Here is a 26,530-nt window from a genome sequence, read left to right on the forward strand (position 1 = left end):
CATTAAATACTAATTTGTAGAAAAAACACAAGTGTGTCCGATCCTGTTAGTTCCACTGAAGGAGAACAAATATGAATCTTAGAAAGCCGTTTATTTCTAGCCTCTATTAGTCATTTTAAAAAAGCTGGGTGCCAGAAAAGAGATGGAAGAAATACAAATCATTTATAATATTTAAGTGTAGATACTGTAGATTGAGAAATAAAGAGAGTGAGAGGATGAGTTGTTACCAATAGCAACACTTGAGGCTAACTGGTGCATAAACTGCAGCAGCAATGGTCATTTACATTTCATATGTGTGTGTGTATGTGTGTGTGTGTGCATCTGTGGCCTAAATGAGCACAAAATCAGAGCTTTCATCTCTCTCCGTGTGCATGTGTACAATTGAGGGCGATGCTCTAAATATAGTGAAGCTAATTTTAGCTCACATTCACTGGCATGGAGACTGAAATTGAAGTGGTGAGAACAGGGATGCTTTACTTTCCTCTCATCTCAGCATCAGACACCTGAGATTCAGTCTGAGCCGTAAACACCTACACTGATGTGGATTTAGTCTACATGTAGGATTTGCTGGTTTCTGGGGTTTTGCTGTCCTCTTGAACCACTGAACCCTCGAACCGCCGACTAATTAGAGACACCGTGTAACTGCGGTTTTGAGAATCACATTCCTATAATTTGGTGGATTACGGGTTCAACCAGAAAGTCGAGTCAGAGCGTAAAGTGAAGCAACAGCTGACATTCAAATCTATGTGGCAGGAAAATGGGAAATGGGGGCTAGTCAAAGAAAAATAAGACTTTTTTTTTTTTACTGTAAATCATGAAATTGCAGTAAAGCCACAGGATACAAATATAGACGTGGAATTGTTGCATGATACGTCTGCTTTGAAGGTTCAGCATATTTTACTCTTGATACGAGCTGCAGAACTTGGATAGAAAATAAACTACAGCTCAGAGATCATTGTGCCTTCTCTAACCTCATTTTACAAATCTGTTACCAGACATCATGTGGTGACTCCCCAAACATCTTTATTCTGAGTATTTTAGGGAATGAGTGAAGGCTGGACTAAGAACTAATTCATTACCGTAATGATATTAATATGGGGAATGCATGAGGATAATTATAAGACCACGCTGAAGATGATTAGTAGCCTCTAACTAATGTCAGCTGTATTTAATTAAAGTGGTATTTATTTAAAGGATGTGTTCACAATTTCTCAAGTCTGTCTTAAATGAATGTTGACATAGGTTCCTCCTGTTCATACTGACTATTATGAAATCCCTTCAAAATAATTTAAGTGAAGTGTTGAAATACATAATCTCTCTCTGTTTTTTTAAGCTTCTTGTTTAAAAGAGGATGTTGCAATTTCACTACCGCATTTCACTACCGGAGACTATGACAATATGCCTCTGGATTTCAGCTTAAAGCTTTGGAATTTGTGATGATGATGATGATGGTGATGATGACAGTATTAATCATTTACTGAATGAATGGGAAAAGAGAGTGCATGTACGGTATGTTTGGGTTGGTCCATTACAAGCAGGCAGTCAGTCAGACAACTGTGAGGACATGAGGTAGTTGAAGGGCAGGTCATCGCTCTGTCAAATCTGAACATTTTTCACATTACGCAACTTAAACATACCAAATATGTCATGATTTCTAAATTCTATCATGAATAAACATCCATAGATCTGCTTAAAAATCACAGAGGGGAACAAAGACTGACAATCATCATTTTTTACATTTTCTTCATTATCAAAGTAAATCAATAATTGCAGTCTGTATCCATGGATACACTGCAGAGATGAACTGATGATAGCTAATTCAGCTTGATTTAGACTCAGAATATTAGACTCTCTCTATCTGTCATATACAGATATATTTACTGACAACCAGAGCTCATTTATCATAATTGTGATTGTGTAAATGGAGGCTGCTGTCAGACTTTGAATACATCTGGTTTAAAATGTTAGTGAGTCTGGTCTCACCCTGCCCAAGTCTTCTGGTGGATCAGGGATTACAGCTGCAGTCAGGAGTGACTGGGGTCACTGGAGGTCATCTGGGGACAGCCATGGATGGATGAACGCCACATCTACATACACACAGAGAGAAAGAAAGAGGAGTTTACTTCCATGAATACACTAAATACATAAAATGCTGTTGGTGGGTCTCTATCTGAGTTCCTGAATGGTTGCTATCCTTCTTTCAGGAGCTTTAATCCTCCTACTCAGACGGAAATCATCATATTTTTTTACACTCAGTATATTTAAATTTGACTACTTACAGACTTACAAAAACAAACAAATGGATCCTACAGAGTCCCACGAGTCCTGAAAGATGATATTTTGTATTTTGTATTTTGTCTTGTGTGCACGAGATAAAGAAATGACATCTGTCAGGGCTTTGTTGGGCTCCGCAGGATTCAGCAGTGATTTAAATAAGAGACGTGCCTTTCAATTAAATCCTTTTACAGCTTGTATTTCTTTTGTGTCTGGTCCAACTCTTTTTGTGTGATTTTAGTCTGAGTCTTCAGTTCAAGCCTACATTGAAATAATCATCACATTTAACTAACTAAAGAAAGACAAAATGCATGTACGTATCTGCTGTGATATTTACCATGCTGACAATTGACTACACTGTTTGATTATAAAGCACTATTATAAAGTTTAGAGTTCCAAAATCCTTTATAAAAACTCATTGTTGTACTGTTGCAGCTTCCAAACTATGTCACATCTGTTCTCTCATGTAAATCTAGTAGCTAAAGTACACAATACAGTAACAACTTAAACTCAGATATAGCTCCCTCGTCACACTAATGTTGGCAGAGCTGGTTTCAGACACCTTTTTAAATGCAATCTGCCCCTCAAACTTGAGTCTTACATTCCTCTTGGCGAGTCTAAAGCTTTATTAGCTGATGTTATTTTATGATAATTGACATAATTGACTTTAATTGTGTGTTTATTGTGTAGGGTGGATTAGGGCAATGTGAGACATTGTGAGACAAATAAGCTCTGGTGCATTTATCTCTTTTCCTATTCAATTATTTTAAAGCTGTCAACATACAGGCTACTAGTTTTTCAACTTATCTGACAAAGGGAGAAAAAAAGTTGAAGACCAAACATGGGGTGCACACATTTCAGAATGTTTTGTTACATAAGGCTGCGTTGTATATATGTATATATATAAGTATTTCTAGGCCTAAAACCTAGTGTCCCAGATTTTATAATATCTACTAATTCTGAAACAATTTGGCACAAGGAACGTCAATATATATACAGTATGTGCCATTTTCCTTTTGAGTGCAATATCTAAAAATTGTCTTCTGATTTAACAAGGAAACATCTTGGGGATTTCATAATGATATTAGGTGTTGATATAATTTACTGGATTCATATGTGGTAAACAAGTCAGAATTGCATTACATTACCCTAATCCACCCTAGTTGTGTTGTTTATGTGGAAAAGAATCATAAATCACAATAAAAACGTCTGATTAAATACATTTTAAAATAAATAAATACATTATGTTTTATGTATATTTGAATATTTGAGTTCATTGAACTTGAATCTGTCTAAGACACAGAGAGGATAAACACAAATAGCAGCACAGAGAGAGAGAGAAAGAGTGGGATGTAGGGAAGAGGGACATGAAGCCATTATTCTAATGAATAGAGAAGAATAGATTTTAATTGATCTCTCTCTCACACACACACACACACACACAGAGTCAGAATCAGAGTCATTGTGTAAAGCTGATTAGCCTGCCTCAATCAGATCCTGTCTGTCACCCTGGGAAACAGCTCACAATTTCAGTTTTTAGTTAAAAGTTTTAGTGCAATGAGCAAATGTTGTTTTTATTCATTTATTTGTTTGTTTTTATTTCGATGCAACATGTCGCATCTTCGGCAGCTATAAATCGCTCTAGAAAAATAACACAAAGCAAACACCGACCTGTGAAGACGACTTCTGCGGGAATAAGAGGTCCCCTCCTCCGGTCTGTCCTCCGCTGGGAAACCGCGCAGTTTATCGGTAACGGCTGAAATTTAGCGGATCCGTTATCTCCATGGTTATCTCTCTGACCCTCTCCTCCAGTAATTCCGGGACGCTCCCCAGTGCGCCTGCGTCACCGTGCGTAACCTACGCAACTGGAGCGCTGCTGCTGCCGCTAGACCGGAAATACCAAAATAAAGGCACTTCCTGTGTGAAGGTTCTGGTTTCAAAATTAAGGCAACGTTAAATGGCTCTCAAAGATGGGGCTCCATGGTCTAATTTGTGTGAGTTTAGGGGTCCTGGTCTAAAAAAATCAAGTGTCCTAAAAACTTAAATATTTTTAAACTTTCTGACATGTTTTTTTTTTTTTAACGTGTATTAAAACAATAATAAAATTGCATAACATTGTAATACTATTACTTTTAGCTGCAAAGTTCTCAACACATTTAACTGATTGAAAACTTCTCTTTATTTACCTACTGGTGGCAAGCCCTTAAAATTGTGATAAACAGAACTAAATAATTAAACACCATGTTTTAAGCGGCTTGTCATTTAATTGATCTATGTGCCATTTTTCTACATGATCTCTATACAATACAATTCCACTAATTGGATTATATAAAGCTGTAACAATTATCAGTTTGTCACTCTCTGGATTCGTCCAACCAAAGGAGACCAGCTGTTTTTGTCACAACAATTAATTTAAAAAAAGACATCAGAATTTTAATGTTGGGGCAAAGTAGAATTGTTTGACAGACTGGTTTTAAGATAAATGAGCCTAGTACATATGTAAACAGTACATATTGTACCATTTTGTTTGTTTTAACATGGTTAATAGTACAGTCAGGTGCAAATGGTGCTTTGAAATCTGAAAAGAAATTACTGGAAGTATACAAATATGTTGCTTAAATATAGAAAGGCATTTTCATGAACTGGCGGTGATGAGACATTGGAGATCCGTCTGGTTCCCAATAAGATTTTCATAAACTTTTATATTTTCTGAACATTTAAAAAAATATATATATATATCAAAAATGATGCTAGCATAGTAGCACTCAAATGAGATTATCATCAACAAAGGGATATACTGTAAATAACCACAAAACAGGAAACTGTTTCAACAACCACTTTCTGTCCATTTCTGTTTTTTTCACCAAACACACAAACTGATAGCAAGTGTAGATTTGCTGGATGCTAAGCCAGAGGGTTTATTACTCTTTTCTGTTGAACATGGAAATCACAGAAACAGAATTTCAAAAACTTTTCATGTACAGAAAACTGAGCAACAATTACAGTATTTTTCGTAAAGCAATAATTCAGTAGGTTTTTCTTTATGCTTTGAACAGATGTAGAAACAAAGAAAAAACAAGTAAAACCAGTCTGTAACTAAGTTAAACAGAACTGACCTGATCGGGAAACAACCAAAATGTGTTTATTTATCCAAAAACCTGAAAAGGAATGAATCAAAATTTTGCCGGCTCTATGGTGGATGTTAAAATAAAAGAAAGTGGAGTGTAATTCGGTTATCTATGATGATGACGACTGATACCTTTATTTTAACATGATCACTACTCTGTCTGTGTTTGTTTTGTTTTTTTATGATGATACAGTTTGGAAGAAAACACTAACTTTGGGGAAAAAGATATCAGATAATACAGTAGCTTAGATACAAAACTATTATTCTGCATCCAGACACAAACAAAAAAAAGACACATTGGTTGAACCCTACAATTGAAATATTTGAATACTCTGTAATTCATACAGTAAGTGAGCTACACCTCAATAAAGCAGTACAGTAACATGCAGAAAGAAATGCTATGAAGAGACATGTAACCTGGGATCAAGGTACCATTAGGAGTGAATTCATATGTATGTAGTATATGATCTGTGAGTTTGACTAACACAAAAGTTAACCTGTTGAAATCTCTCTTCTCTAACTAGATAGATAGATAAACCAGCTTTGCAGATGAGTATAATGAATACAGTGCATTTACAGTCCTGTGTGTCAATAGTTACAATTGGGACTGGTTCTGTTGTATGAAGACTACGGCATGAAACAGAAATCTGAGCACAAGGCAAAAATGGAAAACAAAATCAGAAGCTCACACACACTGGAGTTCAGGAGGACTGTGTCTAAACTCACACACACACGTATATATAATCCAAAAATAAAGACAAATCAAATAAATATGTCAAGTATAAAACTCTGGGAAACACTGTCCCCGATAAGTTGTTCCACCCTTCAAGTGAAATATGAGAGACACTGCTCTCGATAAATACACACGTAAAACACACACACATACACTGGTAGGAAAAAACTACCATCACTGCTTGTCATTATGGAAGGCACTGCTCCCGATAATGGGTTTAATTATGGAAGGCACTGCTCCCGATAATTTATCATAGTATTAACTGCTCCAAGGTAGACTGTGCAACATAAATGGCTTTCTTGCAAATCATGCAACCAATTCATTGTCATAAAAGTGGGCGTTTTAAATGTATTACTTGTTTCTGGATGGCTTTTTATGCATTCATTTTACTTATGTTTCCCCCCTGTTAAACACTTCATGTATAAATAATATTTTCATGTCCGTGTCTATCGACTCCTGGTCTGGTTTTTGGCAGACAAAATCGGCTCCTGTCACCAAATCAGGAAAAACTCTTTTCTATCCTTCATCTCTCCCTTTAAAGTTTTTAAGTAACGTTTTTTTTTTTTTTAAGTAGCGTCTTTTTTTTTAAGTAGTTGCTGCATTTAAGATTTCTTTGTGTGAGGGGGACGAGAAGGGCAGAAAGAAAAGTAACGCTTATTTTATAGGTCTTTTAATTTTTACACTAATTTCCCAGATATTTTATGAGTAATTTGCAGGTATCAAACTGTTCATTTTTTTTATTCAGAGTGGTGTGGTTTGGTACAACTCATTAGAAAAAAATGGAAAATTTTAAGTTGGATTTGTTTTTTTAAACAGCCTATTACACTAATATATTAACTAATACAAAACTACGCATTGAAAAGTAGGGTCTCTTGCACTGTTAAGATTCTAATTTATTATTAAAATTAAGAACTGCATTTCATTCTAAATATATTGAATGGGTCATGTCAACTGAACTAACACCCCCCCCCCCCCCCCCCATTTTTAAAAATAATTTGTACCCAGTCTGTAAAATGTCCTGAAAATAAGCTGTTAAATACCTGCAAACTTCTCAGAAGATTTCCAGGAAATTGGCATTAAACTGAGACCTGCAAAATAAAAGCATTACCAAAATAGAGACTTTTTAAACTTCATCACGGGCTCCATTTTGTCAGCAACAGTTGAGGAGTCATATGTGTAGCAGATGCTGCCGTAGGAATAGACAGTATAACCGTCGTAATTATGGAAGGCACTGCTTCCGATAACGTTGTATAAAAAGACAAACGATAACTTTATAGTGGGCACTGCCACTGATAAAAAAAAACTTAAATAAGGTCTTCAGTGCTTTGATGGCAAGAAGTCACAGCAAAGGCTTCGACTGGCTCGACATTTTTAAGGGTGCAAGTCAGGAGGAGGAGGAAGATCTGTCTGTAGTATGCAATTTCTTCAAGTGCTTGGTAACATTTCTTTTTTTTTCCTTTTTTTTGTAAAATGTTTTAGCTGAAGTTTTGTGGGATTAAGAGTCAGATCCCTCCAAATAACGGAATATAAGCCTTTATATAAAGCATGGGGCTTTAATGACCTCTGATAGACAGCTTGTGCTTAAGTGCTGATATTGGAGCTCCTCCTTCTGCTTCATTCATGTTTTCTTTCACTCTTGTATGTGTTCACTTGCTAATTTGAACAACCCCCTGTGTCTCACCTGTGTCTCACAACCCCCGCCCCCCCTTCTCCCTCTTTAGATTTGGTTGTCAAGGTCCCAGATGTTACCGACCATGGCATCGGCGCACAATTGCAGGTTCCAGGTGGCCAGGGCCAGCCGGGTGTGGAGCTGCTCCATGTCGGTGGTCTCAGTGACGGACGCCAGAGTGTGGGAGCCGCGGCCCAGCAGGAGGTGACGGAAAGGAGTGTCAATGGGGGACACATATGGAGAGATGAGAGAGCGCTCAACCTAGGATGGTAAAAATCATAATCATTAAAACATCCAACACCCACACAGATGGTTACAGTGCTACCAAGATGTTTTATAAAATGACATGCCATCAGCATTATTACTTGAATATTAGATTAATACATCTGATGAACAAAAAACATAGAACAGTAAGTGTCTTACACTCATGATCCTGTCGTTGAGGATGCGACAGGCCTCCTTGTCGTTCAAGTCTGAGTTGTAGATGTCGTTTGTGATGCTGCTAGCGGCTCGTTGGAAGGAGCCTCGTGCAAGGTTTAGCCAAGTAGGGCTCACATCGTTCAGCTGACCAGACTACACAGCAAAAAGTCAAATAAACATCAGCAAAGGACAAAATTGTTCTGGTCATAGCACACTTAAAGAAGAGAAGCCAGGCAATAAGTTAAACACATGTAAGAAAGATGCTGAGAGACTGACCTGAGAGAGCTGTTTAACCCGTCTATAGACCTGGCTCACGGACTTGGTAATGAGGCCTCCGTATCGGCTCACATCCAGGTTGAGCAGGTGGTCATGGACCAGTCGCAGAGCCATCTGGCCAGCAAACTGTGCAGCTATTACGGTTATTTCACCGGTGAGGTGGTTGGTTTGATAACCGAGGTGATCCATGTTGTCCAGGTTGGTACCATAGTAGGTATAGTATTCAGTCTTCAGACATAGAAACACACAGATGCAATTTCAGTACAAAAGATAAACAAAATAACCAAAATATCACAATTTGAAACTAAAATTCAACTTTTCCTTTCTTTTTTAAAGAAATTGACAGAAATCTTTTTATGCCAATTGGTTTTTAACATAGTTGTATTTATTATTATTATCTCCTTAGATAGATGGAGAGACAAAAAGGAAACAGTTATCATTATTATTATTTGAAGATATTATGTTCATTTAAAATCATTCAAAATTATTTCCAACAGTAAACTTTCCCATTTTTACTTCTTGTGGTTAAATGTACATGAACAGAGTCCAGGTAATATCAGTGTTTTGAACGTAGACTCACATTAAGAGTGATAAAGTGAAAAGAGATAGAGGGAATCCCAGAGAAGGCCAAGAACGGATAAGCGGGGTCGTCCATTGCCATTGGTCTCAGCCTGCAAAAATTACAGCTATTAGCAACAAACTAACTCCTTTCTACAACAAAAAGCAAAGAACTATATATATATACACAGTATCTCACAGAAGTGAGTACACCCCTCACATTTTTGCAAATATTTCATTATATCTTTTCATGGGGCAACACTATAGAAATGAAGCTTTGATACAATTTAACAGTAAATCCATAAGCTATACAAGCTGTACATGCATATCAAAGTTTCATTTCTATAGTGTTGTCGCATGAAAAGATATAATAAAATATTTGCAAAAAAGTGAGGGGTGTACTCACTTTTGTGAGATACTGTATATATATCCCAGCCAAAGTTCTCAAGTGTTATATATATATATATATATATATATATATATATATATATACACACATACATATATATACATATATATATATATATATATAACACTTGAGAGCTTTGGCAAGACTCTGGTTTCATGTCGGCACTAGAGTCTAAAACTTTTCCAACAAATTAATACCGGGCCTTAGATTTCTGTAGTTTTAGATTCATCACGGTATTTGAAGAACTACATTTCTATGAAACTTCCAACTAAAAACTGTGCTCATAAAAATGTCTGAAGTCAAGTGATAAACAGTAGTATTAATAGAGTGGGAAACTTTAACTGACACTGTCAATGCTGGGGGGGGAAAAAAACAAAACAAAACTATGTTGGTTTATTACTTACACTTTGGCCTCCCAGTTACTTTTGTCCACCATATCATACACGGTACCAGAACCAATAGGACTTTTCACCTGTGCAGACAAGTGAAATTACACTAAATACAAACTCAGCTGACACAATCTGGACTGGATCACAATGTGAAGTGGTATGTTGTTGTTACCTCTTTTATTGTGCTCTCAATGAGGCTGTACAGCAGTGGACTTGCTGAGGCTATAAAGCTTCCACGACCTTGAGAGGAAACATACTGTAGTCAGCGACAACGTAAATATGTGCAACTGTGATGCATGTGTAATGTACTGTATGTACTGTACATACCCATGACCGCTCCATCCAGGCTTATGTAGGTCAAAACGCTTTTGTCAATAGAGGACATGTAACCCTAAGAACAAACACACACAGACATTCAATAAAGATCATTTGTAGAACATCAGAAGATTATTATTTTTTTATCCTTAGCTTCATCAACTTAGCTCTCACCTCCAACCACTCGGTGGCGCCAACACTTCCATATTCTCCAGCACTCCAGCTTGCAAACACCAGACTTCTCCTGGGCCTAAATCCATCTAAAAAGAGGATACATATAGTGCATTAACAAGTGATGAACAATAAGGAAACACACTAATTTATAGTTAATAACTGGGAGTCTACAACATACTGGTGCACAAATACTAATAGAGCAAATATAACTGCAATACAAGCATTTAACAGGAGTAACAGTTAAATCTGGTTATTTAATCTCATCAGTGAATGTTGAAGATTTGTTATAAAACCAACAGTGGCAACATTCAGATTATACATAGACGAAACTGAAAGAAAAAGTCTCCCTGATCTACAAACTCAGTTATGTGTCACTGAAATAGAGACACATTGTCTAGGATACTGATAATACTGCCTCTGTTATGTATGCAAAACACTCCATTTGTTACCTTTCTCCACCATCTCATGAACAGCCTTGGCCAGCTCTAACAACATGGATGTGCCAACAGCTGCTTTGGCATAACCTTTCCCCCAGGCGTCTCTCTGGGCTCCCAGCACAACGTAACGATCTGCAGTTACACGCACAGACACAAAACATGTTAGTACAGCATATTTTAAAAATGTACAATAAAAGAAAAAAACACCACTCTGAATTATTGAAGGGAAAATAGTTCATATTAATTAGTTGTACCGGGATCTTGGAATCCTTTGATGACTCCAAACACATTGTGGAGCTCCTTGTTGACCAGCACGTTGTTCACCTCAACAGTGACGTTCTCGTTGCCTCCCAGTGTGTAAGACACTGAGGGGATGGTTCCTTTAAAGCTTGCATCTGCTGCAGGGCCTCCAATTTTCCTGGAGAGGGTGCAGAGAGACAGGAGAGGAACTGAGTGAAATAACACTGGAAATATTTACAGCTGTTGCCTGTTTTCCAGTCATCCTTTTAGTGAGCACATTTAAACTTTTTTTAGGATGTTAGAATATGTTGCAATGTTTCGACATCCAGCAGTAACAGAGCAACATCCTTATTCATTTAGAGTTTTGTTTCTGCCACCTGGTGAATGTAAGCCCAATATTCACTATTCACTCTGTTTTTGAGCTACTGAGGCAAATATCTGGCTCATTAGCTACTAAATGCTTCACTAGGTCACTAGTCACTAACTCTGTTTGTTTATGGTGTGCTAAGCAGGTAGTGTACAGTGGGTTTATCTCTGAAAGCAACACCATCATGAGAGTGCTGAGAATGAACCAGAACAGTCAAGTTGCACCTGAACAACTAAATAATGCCCTCAAGTTCATCATAAAGACAGTGACACTTTTGATATTACATTATTGACTTTTATGAAAAAGGAAAAAAAAAAAAAAAAAAAAAAAAAAGATTACTGCTGCTTTAACAGAGTAAAAATAACAAAATACTAGAATAGTAGTGATCAAAGTTAAATATCGTATCAAATTAGTCTTTGGAGTGAAAGAACTAAAACTAATATATACAGATATATGGAGTACAGTACAGTTATATACAATTAAATACTGTAATATCATTCTAAAGTCTACCTTCAAATCTTTTTCTAAGTAAGTGCTACTAAAACATCGACTAAACATATGCTTTTGTTTTTGATGCCCTTATCCAAAGTGACCTCTAGCACCATGACTGTAGATTAATAGTTCTATGAGTTACACTGTGACTCCACTAAAGTGTGAAGCATTTTCTGTTGTCATTAGTCGTCATAGTGCGTCTGTGTATTCTTACTTTAGAAGAGTTGTTGCCACGCCGGCGGTGATAGTCTGGGCTGGGATTTTGGGGAGACCAGATGACTTAGTTGGGGGGAACTGGGTGTGGTTGAAGGAGGGGAATCCAGGGGTGTAGGGGTCGCCTGAACCCAGATGGACCTGAAGGACACACAAACAAAAACAATACAATTAGATTTTCTAGCTACTTGGTTAATTGACTTACTATGAACCCGCCACAGTTTGTGTGTGCAAACTTACATGTCCGTAGAGTTCAATTTCGTTTGTATACGAGTAGTCTTGAGTGTCAGGATAGATTAGAACAGCAGAGGCCCCCTTTGCTTCAGCATTATTTACCTGAAGAAACAGAATCACAAACATGAAAACTACTTTCCAATTAAGTTCCATACAAAATATAAAAAAATAAAAATCATACAAGGCATATAAAAAGGTGGAAAAATCCCAGACACATACCTTCTCCGCAAAGCTAAGTTTTCCAGCTCGGAGCAGCAACACGCAGTCTTTCAGCTCAACGTTCTTCTTCTGCAGAACATCCAGATCTTCTTTACGACCATAGCTGCCATACACCAGCTTGCCCTACACACACACACACACACACACACACACACACACAAGTTAGGTACATGATAAATACATTTTAACAAGAAGCACATATGTTCAAGTGTTAACTATATTAAAAAGGTGCAATGTGTAGAATTTGGCAGCATCTAGTGGAACAGTCTTGGCAGAAGTATAACATAATATTCATAACTATGTTTTAATTTGTGTTTTATAAACAAAAACACAGCAATTCTTATTTTCTGGCACCTTAGACTGAGTCCTTTATATCTAGTTTCACAGCTTACCTATACATGCTTGGAAGGGGACGGTAAGGAGTGGTATTCAGTTGGTTGCAATCTACAACCTCACCACTAGATGCCACTAAATCTTGCGCACTTGTCCTTTAACTCACCTGAACTTTCCCAGTAGCGCTGTATGCAAGATATCCCTTCGGCTCGAAGACCTCTGAACCAAAAACGACACGGTTTGGGCGATTGCTGCCAATGAGAGGACGAAAGCTTGTTATGATGTCGTTGGTTTGTTTGTTTTGTTTTAGCAATGACACATTTTATTGTGATCCAGAGACCTTTACAGTCAGTGGATAATAGCACCATCCTAAAGTCATACTGACACTGTAAGCACACCAACATGTTTAAAGTGGAAACAGACACCTTTTCAACTATCCCCCCCCCCCCCCCCCAAACGTTTCGTTTAAGTGGTATTATTGTTGGTGACGCTGTTGCAAAACAACGAGACAACCGCTTTCTCTTTTCCTCATAGTGAAGCTTTTGTGAAGAAGTGATCAACGCCACTTTGGAAATAAGATAGTAGAAAGAAGTATGTTCACTAAAGAGGTCAATTGAAATTGTCACAATGTTATATTCAATTTGGGAACAGGCAAAATCCATTATGATCATGTGCATGGCATAGTAATAACATTTTGAGGAACGTTATTGCTTTACACAATTGTTAGAAGAAAAAGCATGTGTTTGTTTATTCATGTAGTCTATAATGGAGGTGTGAAAGCACATAGAAACTCTTCAGTATGTATTGAGAAACCCAAACTGGGTTGGTATCATGTTTAGGTTTTTACAAAATGAAAGATGTGCTATGGAGGCAGTGATGGCATATTTTATATCCATTGATTTTCATATAATCAAGTAGATCAGCCTGGATGGATATTGATCCAGGGTCTGTGGCTGTAGAGCTGGTAGCTAACAAAAAGCCCTTAGAAATCAAATATACAAGTTAATTCACGTAGTATACTCAGTGCAACTAAACTTAGCGTGCATATAAGATAAACGTGTCAATATTCCATATGTATCATATAGCAATAAGACAATTAATAAGACAAATTGTTATTATTATAGATATGAGGCTTATAAGGAACCAATCTAAAGACCAATGGTGTCATTCTGTAGCCATTATATTGTACAATCAACATTTACTTCATAATAATTAATAGTATAATAAAAATACTTGAAATAATTCAAGTTAATGCAAAAAAGCTGTCTATTTCCACTTTAACTGTGTAGGCGTTAGAGCTTTTCAAACTTCCCAATACCTCTTAAATAAAACAGTAATTATATTCAATTTTATAAATTACTTAATTTATCAACCTGTCTGGCGTCTGCAGCTGAACGTAGTGTTTGTCAGTCCAGGGCTCCATCTCAAGCTTCTTGAACTCTTCAAACAGGCGATTTCCCAGGTTCTTATCGTCTTCGCTTCCTGCTGAATGGTCGGGTAGATCAAAGCCTCTGCAAAAGAAAGAACATTTTAATTTCCCTGCCATGTTTGTTTCGGTTCAGTCTTCAGAAATGACTTTTTCAGAGTAGAGATGACTCATTACTCGTCTTATGAACAAACCACATACTTTATTATAAATGTCACATTACAAGAAATGATGAGGCTGATAGGATTATTAGGAAATACTAAACACTGCTTTTATGCATATGTATAATACATTTGTGGTTCTGTAGATCAGTCTGCTGATTACTTGGTGACAAAATGATGAAGGAAATCTAGTCATCAGTTTATAAATGAGTTTCATGAGTCTGAGAGGACAGAAACTTTTGTCAACTTAATTAGAAGGACTTATTTTAAAATATAACCATCACCAAACTTGATACCTGGTTTTCTTTAGATGGCAACAAACTTTGTTATTATTTAATTTATTATTAAGTGGCTTATATGACTTTTGTGGCAGTTTCCTCATACTTAGAATGATCACCCATTCTCCACAGGAGGAAAAAACACTAATCTGACCTGAAATCATAATGCCTTAATCTGATCTATTTGGAGTCTAAATATAACAATATAAAAAGGTGCTTAAGAAAAAAAAATATTACTATTATTACTAAATATGTTTAACCAGATAACTTATATTCTGTATTCAGTAGGAACAGATAGGCTTGAAGCTGAGTGCCACAGACAGAGTGGAGAAGTCGGAGCGTACTGAGAGACGTACTAGCACGTACACTTGTGTGCAGGTGAAAAGTTTACCTCTGAGTCTCGACAAAGTTTTCGGCCTTGAGCTTCTGTGTGAGAAGTTGGGTGATGTCCTTCCAGTCCAGCTGGACTTCGGCAGGCTGTGGAACATCCTTTAGCGTCTGTTCTTCCTGTTCTTGCTGTTCTTCCACTTGCACCGCTTTATTACAACTCACTGCCTCCACCCGAGGTTTACGGTGGCTTATGAATCCAACCATGTACCCTGGAAGACATAGGGTGCAGACACCAGAACCGGTTTTAAAACAGTGATGTAAATCTGCCAATAGTGACCTCACTAAGACAAATACACATGACTCCATTTATCAGATCTTTGCACTAGCTTTCTGCATGCCAAAATCTGACTTTATAAAGCATTATTATTATTATTATTAATCTTCCAGGTCTCTCAAGTTGTCCCCAGAGTCAGAATTTAACATGTAATCTGCTTGGAATAATAAAGTGTGTCTGACATGCTTTGTCAACTAAAACATTCAGTTACAGGGTTCAAACTGCTGGACATAAGATGTCTCTTACTGAAAAGTTTGCATCAGAAGTTTCCACATCAAACTTTTGTCTGTTAGTGTTAGTGAAACAAACCACTGTTGTTTCCAAAGAAGAAGAAGAGGAAGAAGACTTTAACCCTTTAGCAGCCTTTCAGTGCCAAACTCTGCCCAACATTGTTCTGAACAGTCAATGGAGAAGTTAATTATCAGGTATGGTTTCTTTTCCCAGCAAAAGTTGGCAGCTTCTCAAATGTAAAAATCTGCTCTGATCGTAAACTGAGTGTGTTTAGTTTTAGACTGTTGGACAAAACAAATAATTTGGATTTATCAGCTTGGCTCTGGAGAAAATGTAATGAGAATAAATTTAGTTGCAGCTCTCCACTGTTTGAAAATGCTTAGAAAGAAGAGAAAGACTATGAAAGAGATTAGCTCTGCCTACCAATAACAAAGACCAGGAGGAGTCCCAGGGCCATGTAGCAGAGGGTATTTCGGCTCTGACGTGGAGGTGCTGGCCTGAAGCTCGGCGAGCCTCCCGCCTGGCCGACCTCAGTGGCGTCATCCGTGGAGTGATCATGCAGTTTGACCTCGACATGTCGTTCTCCATCCTCCTCAGGCTGCAGAGTGAACCTGCTGTACCGCTCACTTTTAATCTGGACCATGAGAAACAAAAAACAGGGGAAGATAAGAAGGAAAACTGTGAGACCAATAGTTTTTTTTATTTCAGCCACTGAAAAAATGAAGCTAAACACCAACTTTTCTATTCAATCAAGTGACCATGAAACATATAGAAAAATAATATGTAAAAATCTAAATGCAGGTAGCAAATCTGATAAATTAATCCAGGAAACACAAATACTCACCACGCTGTTAAACGCAGACCTCACTCGATCCATTGTTGCCGTGATTACTGTCCTGAAATACAGAATATGAACGAGACCGTGAGGCTGTGAGCAAAAAGGCAGAAGGAAAGATGAAAGCAGGGCATAAAACGACCAGAGGAAAGAGAGAGGGCGGGAAGGAGGGCAACATGCAGTGAGTCATATTTTTTAAAACAGAGCTGCTATTCACACTGATCTTAAGTTTTGCTGGGTTGAGTCAACTTGAGTGTTTCCTCTGTTAACAGACTGTTTATTTTACAAACTGACTCCAACTGTACAAATCCAAACTGGACTTATTTTATGTGTTAATGTATGTTTCATTGAGTTTACAATAAAGGTTTTTTTTTTCTATTAATATCTCTATACAAATATTGGATTTCTTTGATTGTTGCATCCAAAAAAATGACCAGAAAAAAAAGACTTTCTTGACTGTTTCTCAGTTGCTATATCATGACATAAATCAATATAACATAATAAAATATCCTTCTCAACAAAATGAGTCATCCTAAGCAAACTCAGCCAGCCAGAATATATTATTAATATTTTTTCCAATACAGTGTCTGAAGAGCAGTCGACAGGGTAGGAAACTAATCACCTATTTTAAAATCAATAAATAAATAATTAAGTGCTGGAGTCATGTTTAATACAAAAATACTAAACGCTGAGTATGGTAGCTCTTCTGTTGTGACAGTTTGATGCATTTATTTGTTTATTTTGGACAGGAAAGATAAAATTGGGCTGCAACTAACACATAGAACATTATAGATCAGTTGTTTTGTCTATTAAATTGTGAAATATTTCTTCAAATGTCTGATCAGCAGTCCAAACTACGAAATAAGTTCAGTTTATGACACAGAAAAATATCAATGTTTTGCATTTTCACTTTTAAAAATAATTATTCAATTATCAAAATAGTTGCCAATTATTTAGCTGACAATTATTACAATTCTAGCCATTTCTAGACAATTTCTAGACCAACCTATAAATTAAAAAAATAATCATCTGATGAATCCATAATGAAAACTAGTGTTATTTGGAGGCATCTGCAAAATAAAACTTATATATATGCTTGCAGATTAATTTATTTCACTGGTACCCAAAAAATTATGACTCAGTTGTATTCCTGATTTAATATTTTCTAAATAAATATATATGCAGCTATAAAAGCTATACAAATAAGAATATTTGCTTTCTTTGTCTGGTAACCTGTTATGAGTGTTTGACACTTTATGGTTAAAAAAAGAAGAAAAAAAAGAAATTGAATTCTACAATCATTTCCTTTTAGATTACCGTCACCATACAAAATGTCAAATGATGTTCAAAAACAGGTTTGACCTACACCCTACACCCACATGCTTACACAACACGACACAAGACAAGGCAAAAAGAAAAGACCTACAGGTATCACCACAAAAGATAAATATGTTTTATTTATAAACACAGGCTTCTCAGAAGGAAACTTAAGGAAGAAAAGTCTGTTAAAACTTTAAACCCACAACTTCCTTGTCCTTGAGGTATGTCTTTCCTCATAATGCTGCAGGTGGTGGCAAACGAGACATGCACAAAAAAAAAAAAAAAAAAAACCTGCTATGCATGCTTAAAGTTTACTGAGCTTAACCAGGAAACTGTAAATGACTTGTCCGCCAGTGATTGGATGGAAACTCTGTGTGTCGTGATAAGACGCTATCCTTCACTAATCAAACAATCTGGGTTTAAAAAAAAGCCTCAAGCATTTCCTCAATCAAGAGAAATATTACACCAGAGCTGAAGAAATCAGCCATGCTTCTTTCATCATTTCTTCTTCTTCTGGGTTTTTGCTAATTATAGCCTGATAAACATACCAATATGGTGGCCGTTATTAGCTACGTGACAGAGGAAACAGTGTCCCCAGTATTAGAGCTGCACCTAACTGCCACAGAACCACATCTTTTTCTCTCTTTTTCTGTTTCCTGTCAACTCTCTCAACCGTCGCTGCAGTAAAAAGCTGTTTAAAAAAGCCTTAAATATAGACAACACAAATGTCAGGCGTTTCTGGAAAGTAGCCCCACAATTATTTACAAAATAGGGAAAAAATATGAATCAGAAAAATGCAAATGTACCACAGACATCGAATTGTTTGTAAATAACATTAATTCATTGATTATTATACTTTTACTGATATTATTTTCAACTCTCAAGTAGAGCTGCAACAATTAGTTGATTAATATATTCGTTGATTGACAGAAAAATTATTGGCAACTATTTTGATAATCAATTAATCATTTCAGACATGCTTTAATTTATTTTGTGTGACAGTGAACTGGATATCTTTTGGATTTTGACTATTGGCTAGAAAATAGTGATTTCATGTGCAGTCCCTTCAGTAGGTCCAGATTAAAAAACAGTGTAATAAACAATATAAATGCAAAAAGTATAGAGGATATATTAAAACTTAATCATTGGTCAAGTTGTTTGGGTTTCAGGAAGTTGTGATGTTTATAATAATAGATTCCTCATTTTGAGTCACCTTTTTAAAGAAGAAAATGTCCAAATTCTCTGATTTTCCTTCAGTCTTCTATGATATTAAATTAACAATATAATTATCTTTAAATGTTGTACTATTGGATGGGACAAAACAAGACATTTGAGAGACATCATTTTGGGACATATTTCACAATTTTCTGACATTTTATGAACCAAACAACTAACAGATTAATCAAGAAACTAATTAACAAATAATTTAATAATGAAATAGTTAGTTGCAAGCCTAGTATGAATCAGCCTCAAAAGCACCAGTCCTATTACTCATCCCTCTTTAGCATGATGTAGATCTGACATTAATCTCCATGTGCTCCTGGTGTGGTGAAAAATTAAAATGTGCAAATGATGAAGTCCCAAAATGTCCTTGCTTTTTTTATTTATGAGCATTAGCCACAAGTTTTTCCAAACTAAATCAATACATTACTATTTATTTAAATATAAAGTAAAATCCTGGGCAGAAATAAAATGATATAAATCTTTTTGGGAGTGGTTACACGAGGGTTACATCGTGGTATGACTCCACATTATAAAAAGGTATCCTCTTTGAATAAAGACAAAAAAGCCACTACAGACACATTTGTGGATTTTTTTGTGTGTCTAACCACATCCTACTTTTTATGTTTGACAAGGACATTTTATATTCTTGAGCAAGAAAACTCCATCATACTCACTCCCACTTTCAAACCAAGAGACTGGATAAAGACAGCAGCTTTCGTGTCAAACTAAAAAGCCAAGTATGATGTCAGTTTATCACCAGTACATCTATTTTTAGGTGAAAAGAGGTCACATATGTTTCTAGCACGTATCAAGCTAAACAGGTGACATTGCAGCAGCATCACCACATTGAGCTAGTTAGCAAAAGAAACGTGTCTCCCGCATGTCTCTCCCGTCACATAAAAGACAACAGAGCTAAATAAAATGTCGAAATTTAAAAAGATGTGAATTAATTATATGTAAATGATCGTGTTTCTCACCTGAGTGCAGGCTCTGCTCCGCGCCTTATGGCCTTCCTGTTAGCGGTGCCTTTGGTCCTTATACGGCTCACTTCCGCCTTTACTACGGGGGCGTCATAGTCACGTGAGCAGGGGCGAGTTCATTCATTTGGAGGGTTGTGGGCAAGCAAGAGGCCACCCACGTATACACCCCACCTTTATCTTAAAGAAGTCCAATTTCTACATAATGTGGTGTAAAATTTGGATGACACTTACTAACAATTTATAATGTTGTATCTGCTAAAAGGGCATTTGATTGTTGGCTATTATTTGCTAATGATAATCAAAACTGAGGGCATTATGTTAAAAGAAGATTCTGCACTTACAGAGAGAATAAGCACATTATGGTGCTTTTCCACTACATAGTTCTAGCACTACTCGGCTCGATTCAGCTCGACTTGACTCGGTTTGGTACCAGGAATGACCTTTTCCATTACTTCATAGTACCTACTCAACGTGGGCGGGGTCGTCATGGCACGGCTATGCAAAACTGCCGTGACTTATACACGACACAAACACATAAACAATGGAGGACATTGGGGCGATGATGTACTTGCTGCTGTACACACACAAAGGCAAGGCAAGGCAAGGCAAGGCAGTTTTATTTATATAGCGCATTTCATACACAATGGCAACTCAATGTGCTTTACATGAAACAGAAAAACATGTAATTTGAGAAACATTAAAACATACAAAGCAAGAGAAGAGAGCCGTATTTAAAAATGGCGAGTTTTACTCTTGTGTCGGACGACTCATGACTCTTCCAGTGACAACACTCTGACCAATCAGTGGTCGGCAGTCAGTCATTTTAGTATTGGTTTGGCTCACCTGGAACGTCGCCAGAGCAGGTACTAAAAAAGTACCAGGTACCAGGTACTATCCCTGATGGAAAAGCAAAAAAAAAAGGTGTAGAGTCGAGCCGAGTAGTGCTAGAACTGTATACTGGAAAAGCACCATTAGTGATCTGATAAATATAAACTACAATGTATGTGATTAAATATACTTATATTATATGCACTTCTTTAACCACTTAACACACGCCCCTGTTTTTTATGTTGTTAGCCTAAACAACATGCCCAAGTTGTGAGCAGCACAGATCCCACATAGTTTGAGACTCAGAGATGTGTCTGGTATCATTGGAAAGGTAACACTCTCAGGATTCTTGTAAAAGTGTCTGTGTGATTCTGTGACTTACTGACAAAGAGTGGCAGAGGTTACAATGATGGGGTTGTTTACTCGCCCATAGGTTTGCCTTTACAATGACATGTGTACAGACATTCAGGGACCTCTCAGCAGGATATAGACACAATGAGGCCACAGCCACAGGTCTTGGCTTCATGCAGTCCAAATTTGGAGTCAAAAGACCAAAAGATGAATTTGAATTTGGAGACTCCAAATGGACACTTGGTTACCAAAGCTGTATAACCACAATCAAACACCTATAAATTCACATCCCCTTTGCCTACAATCAAAATCTTGGTCTCTAATGAAAGTTGACGCCATATTATTATTATTATTAATATTATTATTATTACATATAACCATATTTTTTTGTTTGGCCATATCTATCTATCTATCTATCTGTTTATTTTGCTATAAGTCATATGTCAAGTCGAAGAAGAACCAACCGTGTACCAAAATGCCGTGTGCGTAATGATATATGGTTCAACTCTTTTATGCACAGGGCGCACGCCGGTTACGCTTGGAGTTTGTTTATGGACAGCCAGACTCAAAGTCCTTTGTCTCTGCCAGACTTAATAGCTTAGTGTCACTGCCTAATTCTAAACACCGATTGGCTTGTGTGTGGTGTCGTCAGAAGCAGAAGAGGCTCACGGTCGTAAACATCTAGTCACGTGTACTCTGAGATGGACGTGCAGGTCAGGAAATGACGTAAACGGACGAATGGTTTGTTATTTGTGTTATTACGTTACGTGTTGGACTAAATACATGGACATATTGAGGAAAGTATTTCGGTTTTATGGAAACGGATTTCATATTTCACAAGAATGGATAATTGGCGAGCTGTACAGAAAGTCCTGAGTCATAAGCTGAACGTTGTGCATAAAGGGAAGACTTTGAAGGTATGTAGCATTATAGCTTTTCTCACTTAGCTGAGTGGCTAGCCGAGCTAATCGCTAATACTATTACGGCTGTGAGCAACCATATAAGTCGTGAGTGGTCTTGAATGAATCAGGACAATCTAAGCTTTCCAACGATGTACGACATGAATATATATGTTTAAGGGTTGGTGTTTAAAACATCCAGAAGAACTTGTGGCTATCTCCTAACATCCGTCCCATTCCGTAGACGGAACAGCGTGCGTTAAGTGATTAAATAAACATATAGTTTTTTTGTAAACCCACTTTTATCTGAGATCATTGTATCATTTCTGCATGGACATTGTCTGTGTATCTTTTGGTTCCGGGCTTTGCTGCCAGCAATAAAACTCCTCTGCAGCTGGATGACTTCTGGTGATTTCTGATTGAATATTTTGAGACTCCAGCACCTTTTGAACAATGAAGTATAAGAGATTAATTTGATACGACAATAGCATTTATTATTTTATTTAATCCATATTATAAATTCATAACAATAATAATAATAATCCAAAATCAGGAGTCAGGAGGGTCTTGGCCCCATGGTAGTTACTGCAAGTTGGCAGATGGAGCAAAGAGCTGGATGGCAGAAGAGGAGGATCTGAGTGTGTGGGAGGGTGTGTAGATGTGAATAAGTTCAGAAAGATACGATGGTGCAAGGTTATGAAGGACCTTGAAAGTGAGGAGCTAAATCTTAAAATCAATGCAGGATTTGATAGGGAGTAAATTAAGTTGCTGCAGGTCAGGTGTGATATCTTCTATGAAGAAATTTACAAGGAAGATCAAAGAGTGAAGAGTGATTACAGTAGTCCAGTCTAATCAAGGTGTTGATAAGAATGGAGGTGCGGATTGGTGTAAGTGATGGACAAAGATGTTTCATATTGCGTAGGTGAACGTATAAAAACAGAGTAACATTATTGATGTGGGCTTCAAATCATAAGAGACTCTTTACCTGAGGGGAGGGAGGAACGGTGGAATTGTCAATGGTCAAGGTGAAAGAGTTGGGTTTTGCTAAGGTGGATTTGGTACCAGTGAGGAGGACCTAAGTTTTGTCACTGTTAAGCTTGAGAAAGTTGAGTGAGAACCATGATTTAATTTCCAGTACTGTATATAAATAATGCAATATTTATATACAGTACCAGTCTAAAGTTAGTTAGTTAGACACACTTCCTTATTCCAGCGAATGGTAACACATGCAGCTGTGTATCAACTGAAAATCCATATTATCGTTATAATTTGCTGTTTATTTTGAGACAGAGCAGGAGACACAATTTCGATTTGCGATTTCACTTTTGTTGTCATTTCTAAGCTGCTTACTGCCTTGGTAAATCCCCAGTGTCACATTTTAGCCTGTGCAGGAAACAAGGGTGATGCATGTTTCATTCCAATTTAAAATGTCACCAAGAAAAAAAAAAAAAAAAGAGATGTGGTCTGACTACTGTACCAAAACTCTCCAAATGAGTCTGCAGCTGCAGAGGACTGTCTACCTTCTGTACAGAGGTTGCATTTAATGTGGAGTTATGCCCTGATCTAACTTCATGTAATTATACAACTTCATTTTTGGAAAAGCTGAACTAAACCCTTTATTTTTGCTCTCTATTTTCATTTTTATTACTTGGTCATCTTATTCAGCAGATGTGTGCTATTATTGTTCTGTTTTATAGCACATTCCAGCTATTTTATATTCATTTTTACATAACATTTGTAATGGCAGGAATGATCCAATTCAGTTTAAACTGGTCACTCTGGAAACTTAACTGTTCAGACATTGCTTATCCTACAGACCCCATTCAAACTTAAAAATGTTGACAAAATCTTTCATTTTCAGTGTTGTATTCTGTGCCATGATACCTTTTGTACATTTGGATATTTTTGTACAATTAAAATACAAAGTGAGAGCCTTTACAGCAGTATACAGATACATGTTTTAATTCTCTCTAAGCTCATATAATAACTCAGAATTTTGCAACAAGGCTCCTATTTCTCAATATATCACATATGAGTCATAGTCTTTGAGATCTAAACCTTAACTGAGGGAGAGTACTGTCTCATTGACTGCAATACAATCTGCAGTCTCTCAGTCTCCTTCCTGTCCTATTTCTTAAACTTACAGACTGTCTCTTCTTTCAAACACTTTGTGCACACTTTGTACTTCCTCATGCCCAAGCAAGCCCTGCTGTCACTAATTATGTACATCTCTTGCAGCTAGGAGCTTCATTTTAAGCAAATCAATTTCTCCTCAATAAAATGTGAATTTGTGCTCCATGTTTCAGGGATCTCTGCTGGCTCACTGGTTAATCCCTGTACAATAATTACCAGGTTATGAGTTTAAAACCAGCTCAGGGCAGTGCTCCTCAAGACATTGCTATGAAAATTGAAGTCACTTTAATATGCTTATGCACCATCATGCAATGTGACTCCAGTGCTTCATAATATAAGAATGTCATTGCTGCAACCCTTATTATTCATTATTACTCATTTTAATTACATATATTTTTATGCAATGAATGCAATTTTGCTGTGTCTCACATTAGATTAGTACAGTACATAGCATTGCTTTCCTAACAACACTAGGTTGTAAGTTTTCTAGTTCTAATTTTTTTGAAATCTCTTCTCATTACACAGGGCAGGCCATCCTTGCTAGTTAGAAATGATCAACAGTTTCTACTCCCAGAATGAAAAATACCTCTGTTACATAGAAATATTTTATACAAGCACACAGTTAATGAATGGGAAGCCAAAGCAAAAATCTTCCCTTGACACCTTGCCAGCTATCGTCTCCTGAACTACTATGAGGGCCAGAAATTCAGTTTGCTAATTGGGCGAAGCTGGAGAGACGAGCTGTCTAATACCCGTGACCTTCTCTCACTAATCCTTCAAGGTATGACTCTGAATTGTTGATACACAATGTTTAATCCTATTCAGTAACAGCTTTTGGCAGACTATACCCTTTCTTGTACATTAGTCTTTTTTCTCACAGTCAACTCATCTTTGACAAACGGGCAGGTGAACAAACTGCCAGCAGAGAAACAACAAGCTAAATGCATTCAGCATAGGTATAGTACATTTAGAAGATGAAAGTGAAAGAGACACATATTTACTGTAAGTGAGCAAGGAGGAAATTTGATATGATCTAATTCTGTAATGGCATCACAGACGGTCTCTTATCAGTCATCTGTCTGCACAAAATGTTGTAGTGCAGGAAATCCATGTATAATGTGGAGAATGTGGGCACGTAGACCCATTTGAGTCAGTTACTGCAAGTAAAATGAATTTGACCTGACCTGAATACAACTATTTGGATGCCCTCAAACAACAACCGTGTGTGAGGGAGGGGCAGAAGGGCTAGAAATAGTGTCTGCACTCCACCCTATGTGTGCATTTGTGGTGTGTGTACAGTAGGTGGCAAAATCTAATTGGGGCTGAGCACATCATGCAATAGCAACACCGTCCCTGATGGTGTCACCTCAGTGCTATGTGTTAAAATTACCTCTCATCTCTAGAGAGAATTAACCTCCATCTCTGGATGAGAAAACAATTTGTCCCTCTTACAAAAAGACTGCGTATTGTACAGGATGGCAACTATGAGAAAGCTAATGTGTGTGATCAGTTACCACATACTGTTTGTTCCCTGCATTTTATGGTTTTAGTTTGTGATTGTGTTTGAAGGTAGTGGTTTAATGTGTTACTCAGGAGCTATGACATGATTTGTTGGCTTTTGTGGAATCACATCTGTGATAGTTTGGTCACAGGATGATCTCTCCACCATTGGGCTAGTGTGACTGAATGTTGTTTCAAACATGCTTTGGAGTTTAATGATGCAAAAATAATTGATTCCAGAGGTTTGGTCAATGGTGGAAAGAAACTAAATACATTTATTCGAATTTTGAGGTACTTATACTTGAGTATTTCCATTTTCTGCTACTTTATACTTCTACTCCACTACATTTCAGGGGGAATTATTGTACTTTCTACTCCATTGCATTTGTTTGCAGCTTTAGTTACTTTTGAGATGAAGATTTGACATAATGGGTAACATAACAAGCTTTTAAGATACAACACATTGTTAAAGATGAAACCAGTGGCTTCAAACCTTTTTGTTGTTTGACGTCTTACAAAAAGTAGTGTGTGATCCAGGTCACATTGCAGATGTTTATGTTGAGTTGTTAACAGCTCCACTAAATAGTGAGTTTCCCCTCTAAACTAAACATTTATTCATTTCTATAAATATTCATATAACCCAATATTTTAGCAAAAATCAAAGATGAGAGAAAAAGTCCAAAAACTAAAAACAGATGTGTGTATCAGAACGTTGTATTTTCTTCTTATCTCTCCCATTAATAATCTCATGACCTCTTTATCTGCTGACCCTTAGGAGGTACCCAAGCCCTAGATTGGGAGCCACTGGACTGAACTAGTTA

The 26,530-nt window shown here is 37.0% G+C and overlaps 1 protein-coding gene across 1 annotated transcript; it reads right to left on the minus strand.

The window, feature by feature from the left end:
* Nucleotides 1-7,843: 7,843 nt before the first annotated feature.
* On the minus strand, nt 7,844-20,046 carry tfr1b (transferrin receptor 1b). The gene is made up of 19 exons (XM_053342312.1): nt 19,996-20,046; nt 16,484-16,535; nt 16,063-16,273; nt 15,136-15,343; nt 14,253-14,390; nt 13,046-13,130; nt 12,547-12,669; nt 12,334-12,429; nt 12,095-12,234; nt 11,036-11,199; nt 10,794-10,913; nt 10,345-10,430; nt 10,183-10,246; nt 10,028-10,095; nt 9,871-9,938; nt 9,080-9,170; nt 8,500-8,727; nt 8,227-8,376; nt 7,844-8,064 (listed from the first exon to the last, which is right to left on the minus strand). Exons 2-19 carry the CDS (start codon nt 16,514-16,516, stop codon nt 7,852-7,854), a joined length of 2,286 nt encoding a protein of 761 aa, XP_053198287.1. The 5' UTR covers nt 16,517-16,535; nt 19,996-20,046; the 3' UTR covers nt 7,844-7,851.
* Between the last annotated feature and the right edge of the window lie 6,484 nt (nt 20,047-26,530).

Source organism: Scomber japonicus, chromosome 21 (genome assembly GCF_027409825.1).
Source record: "Scomber japonicus isolate fScoJap1 chromosome 21, fScoJap1.pri, whole genome shotgun sequence".
Classification (NCBI taxonomy): domain Eukaryota; kingdom Metazoa; phylum Chordata; class Actinopteri; order Scombriformes; family Scombridae; genus Scomber; species Scomber japonicus.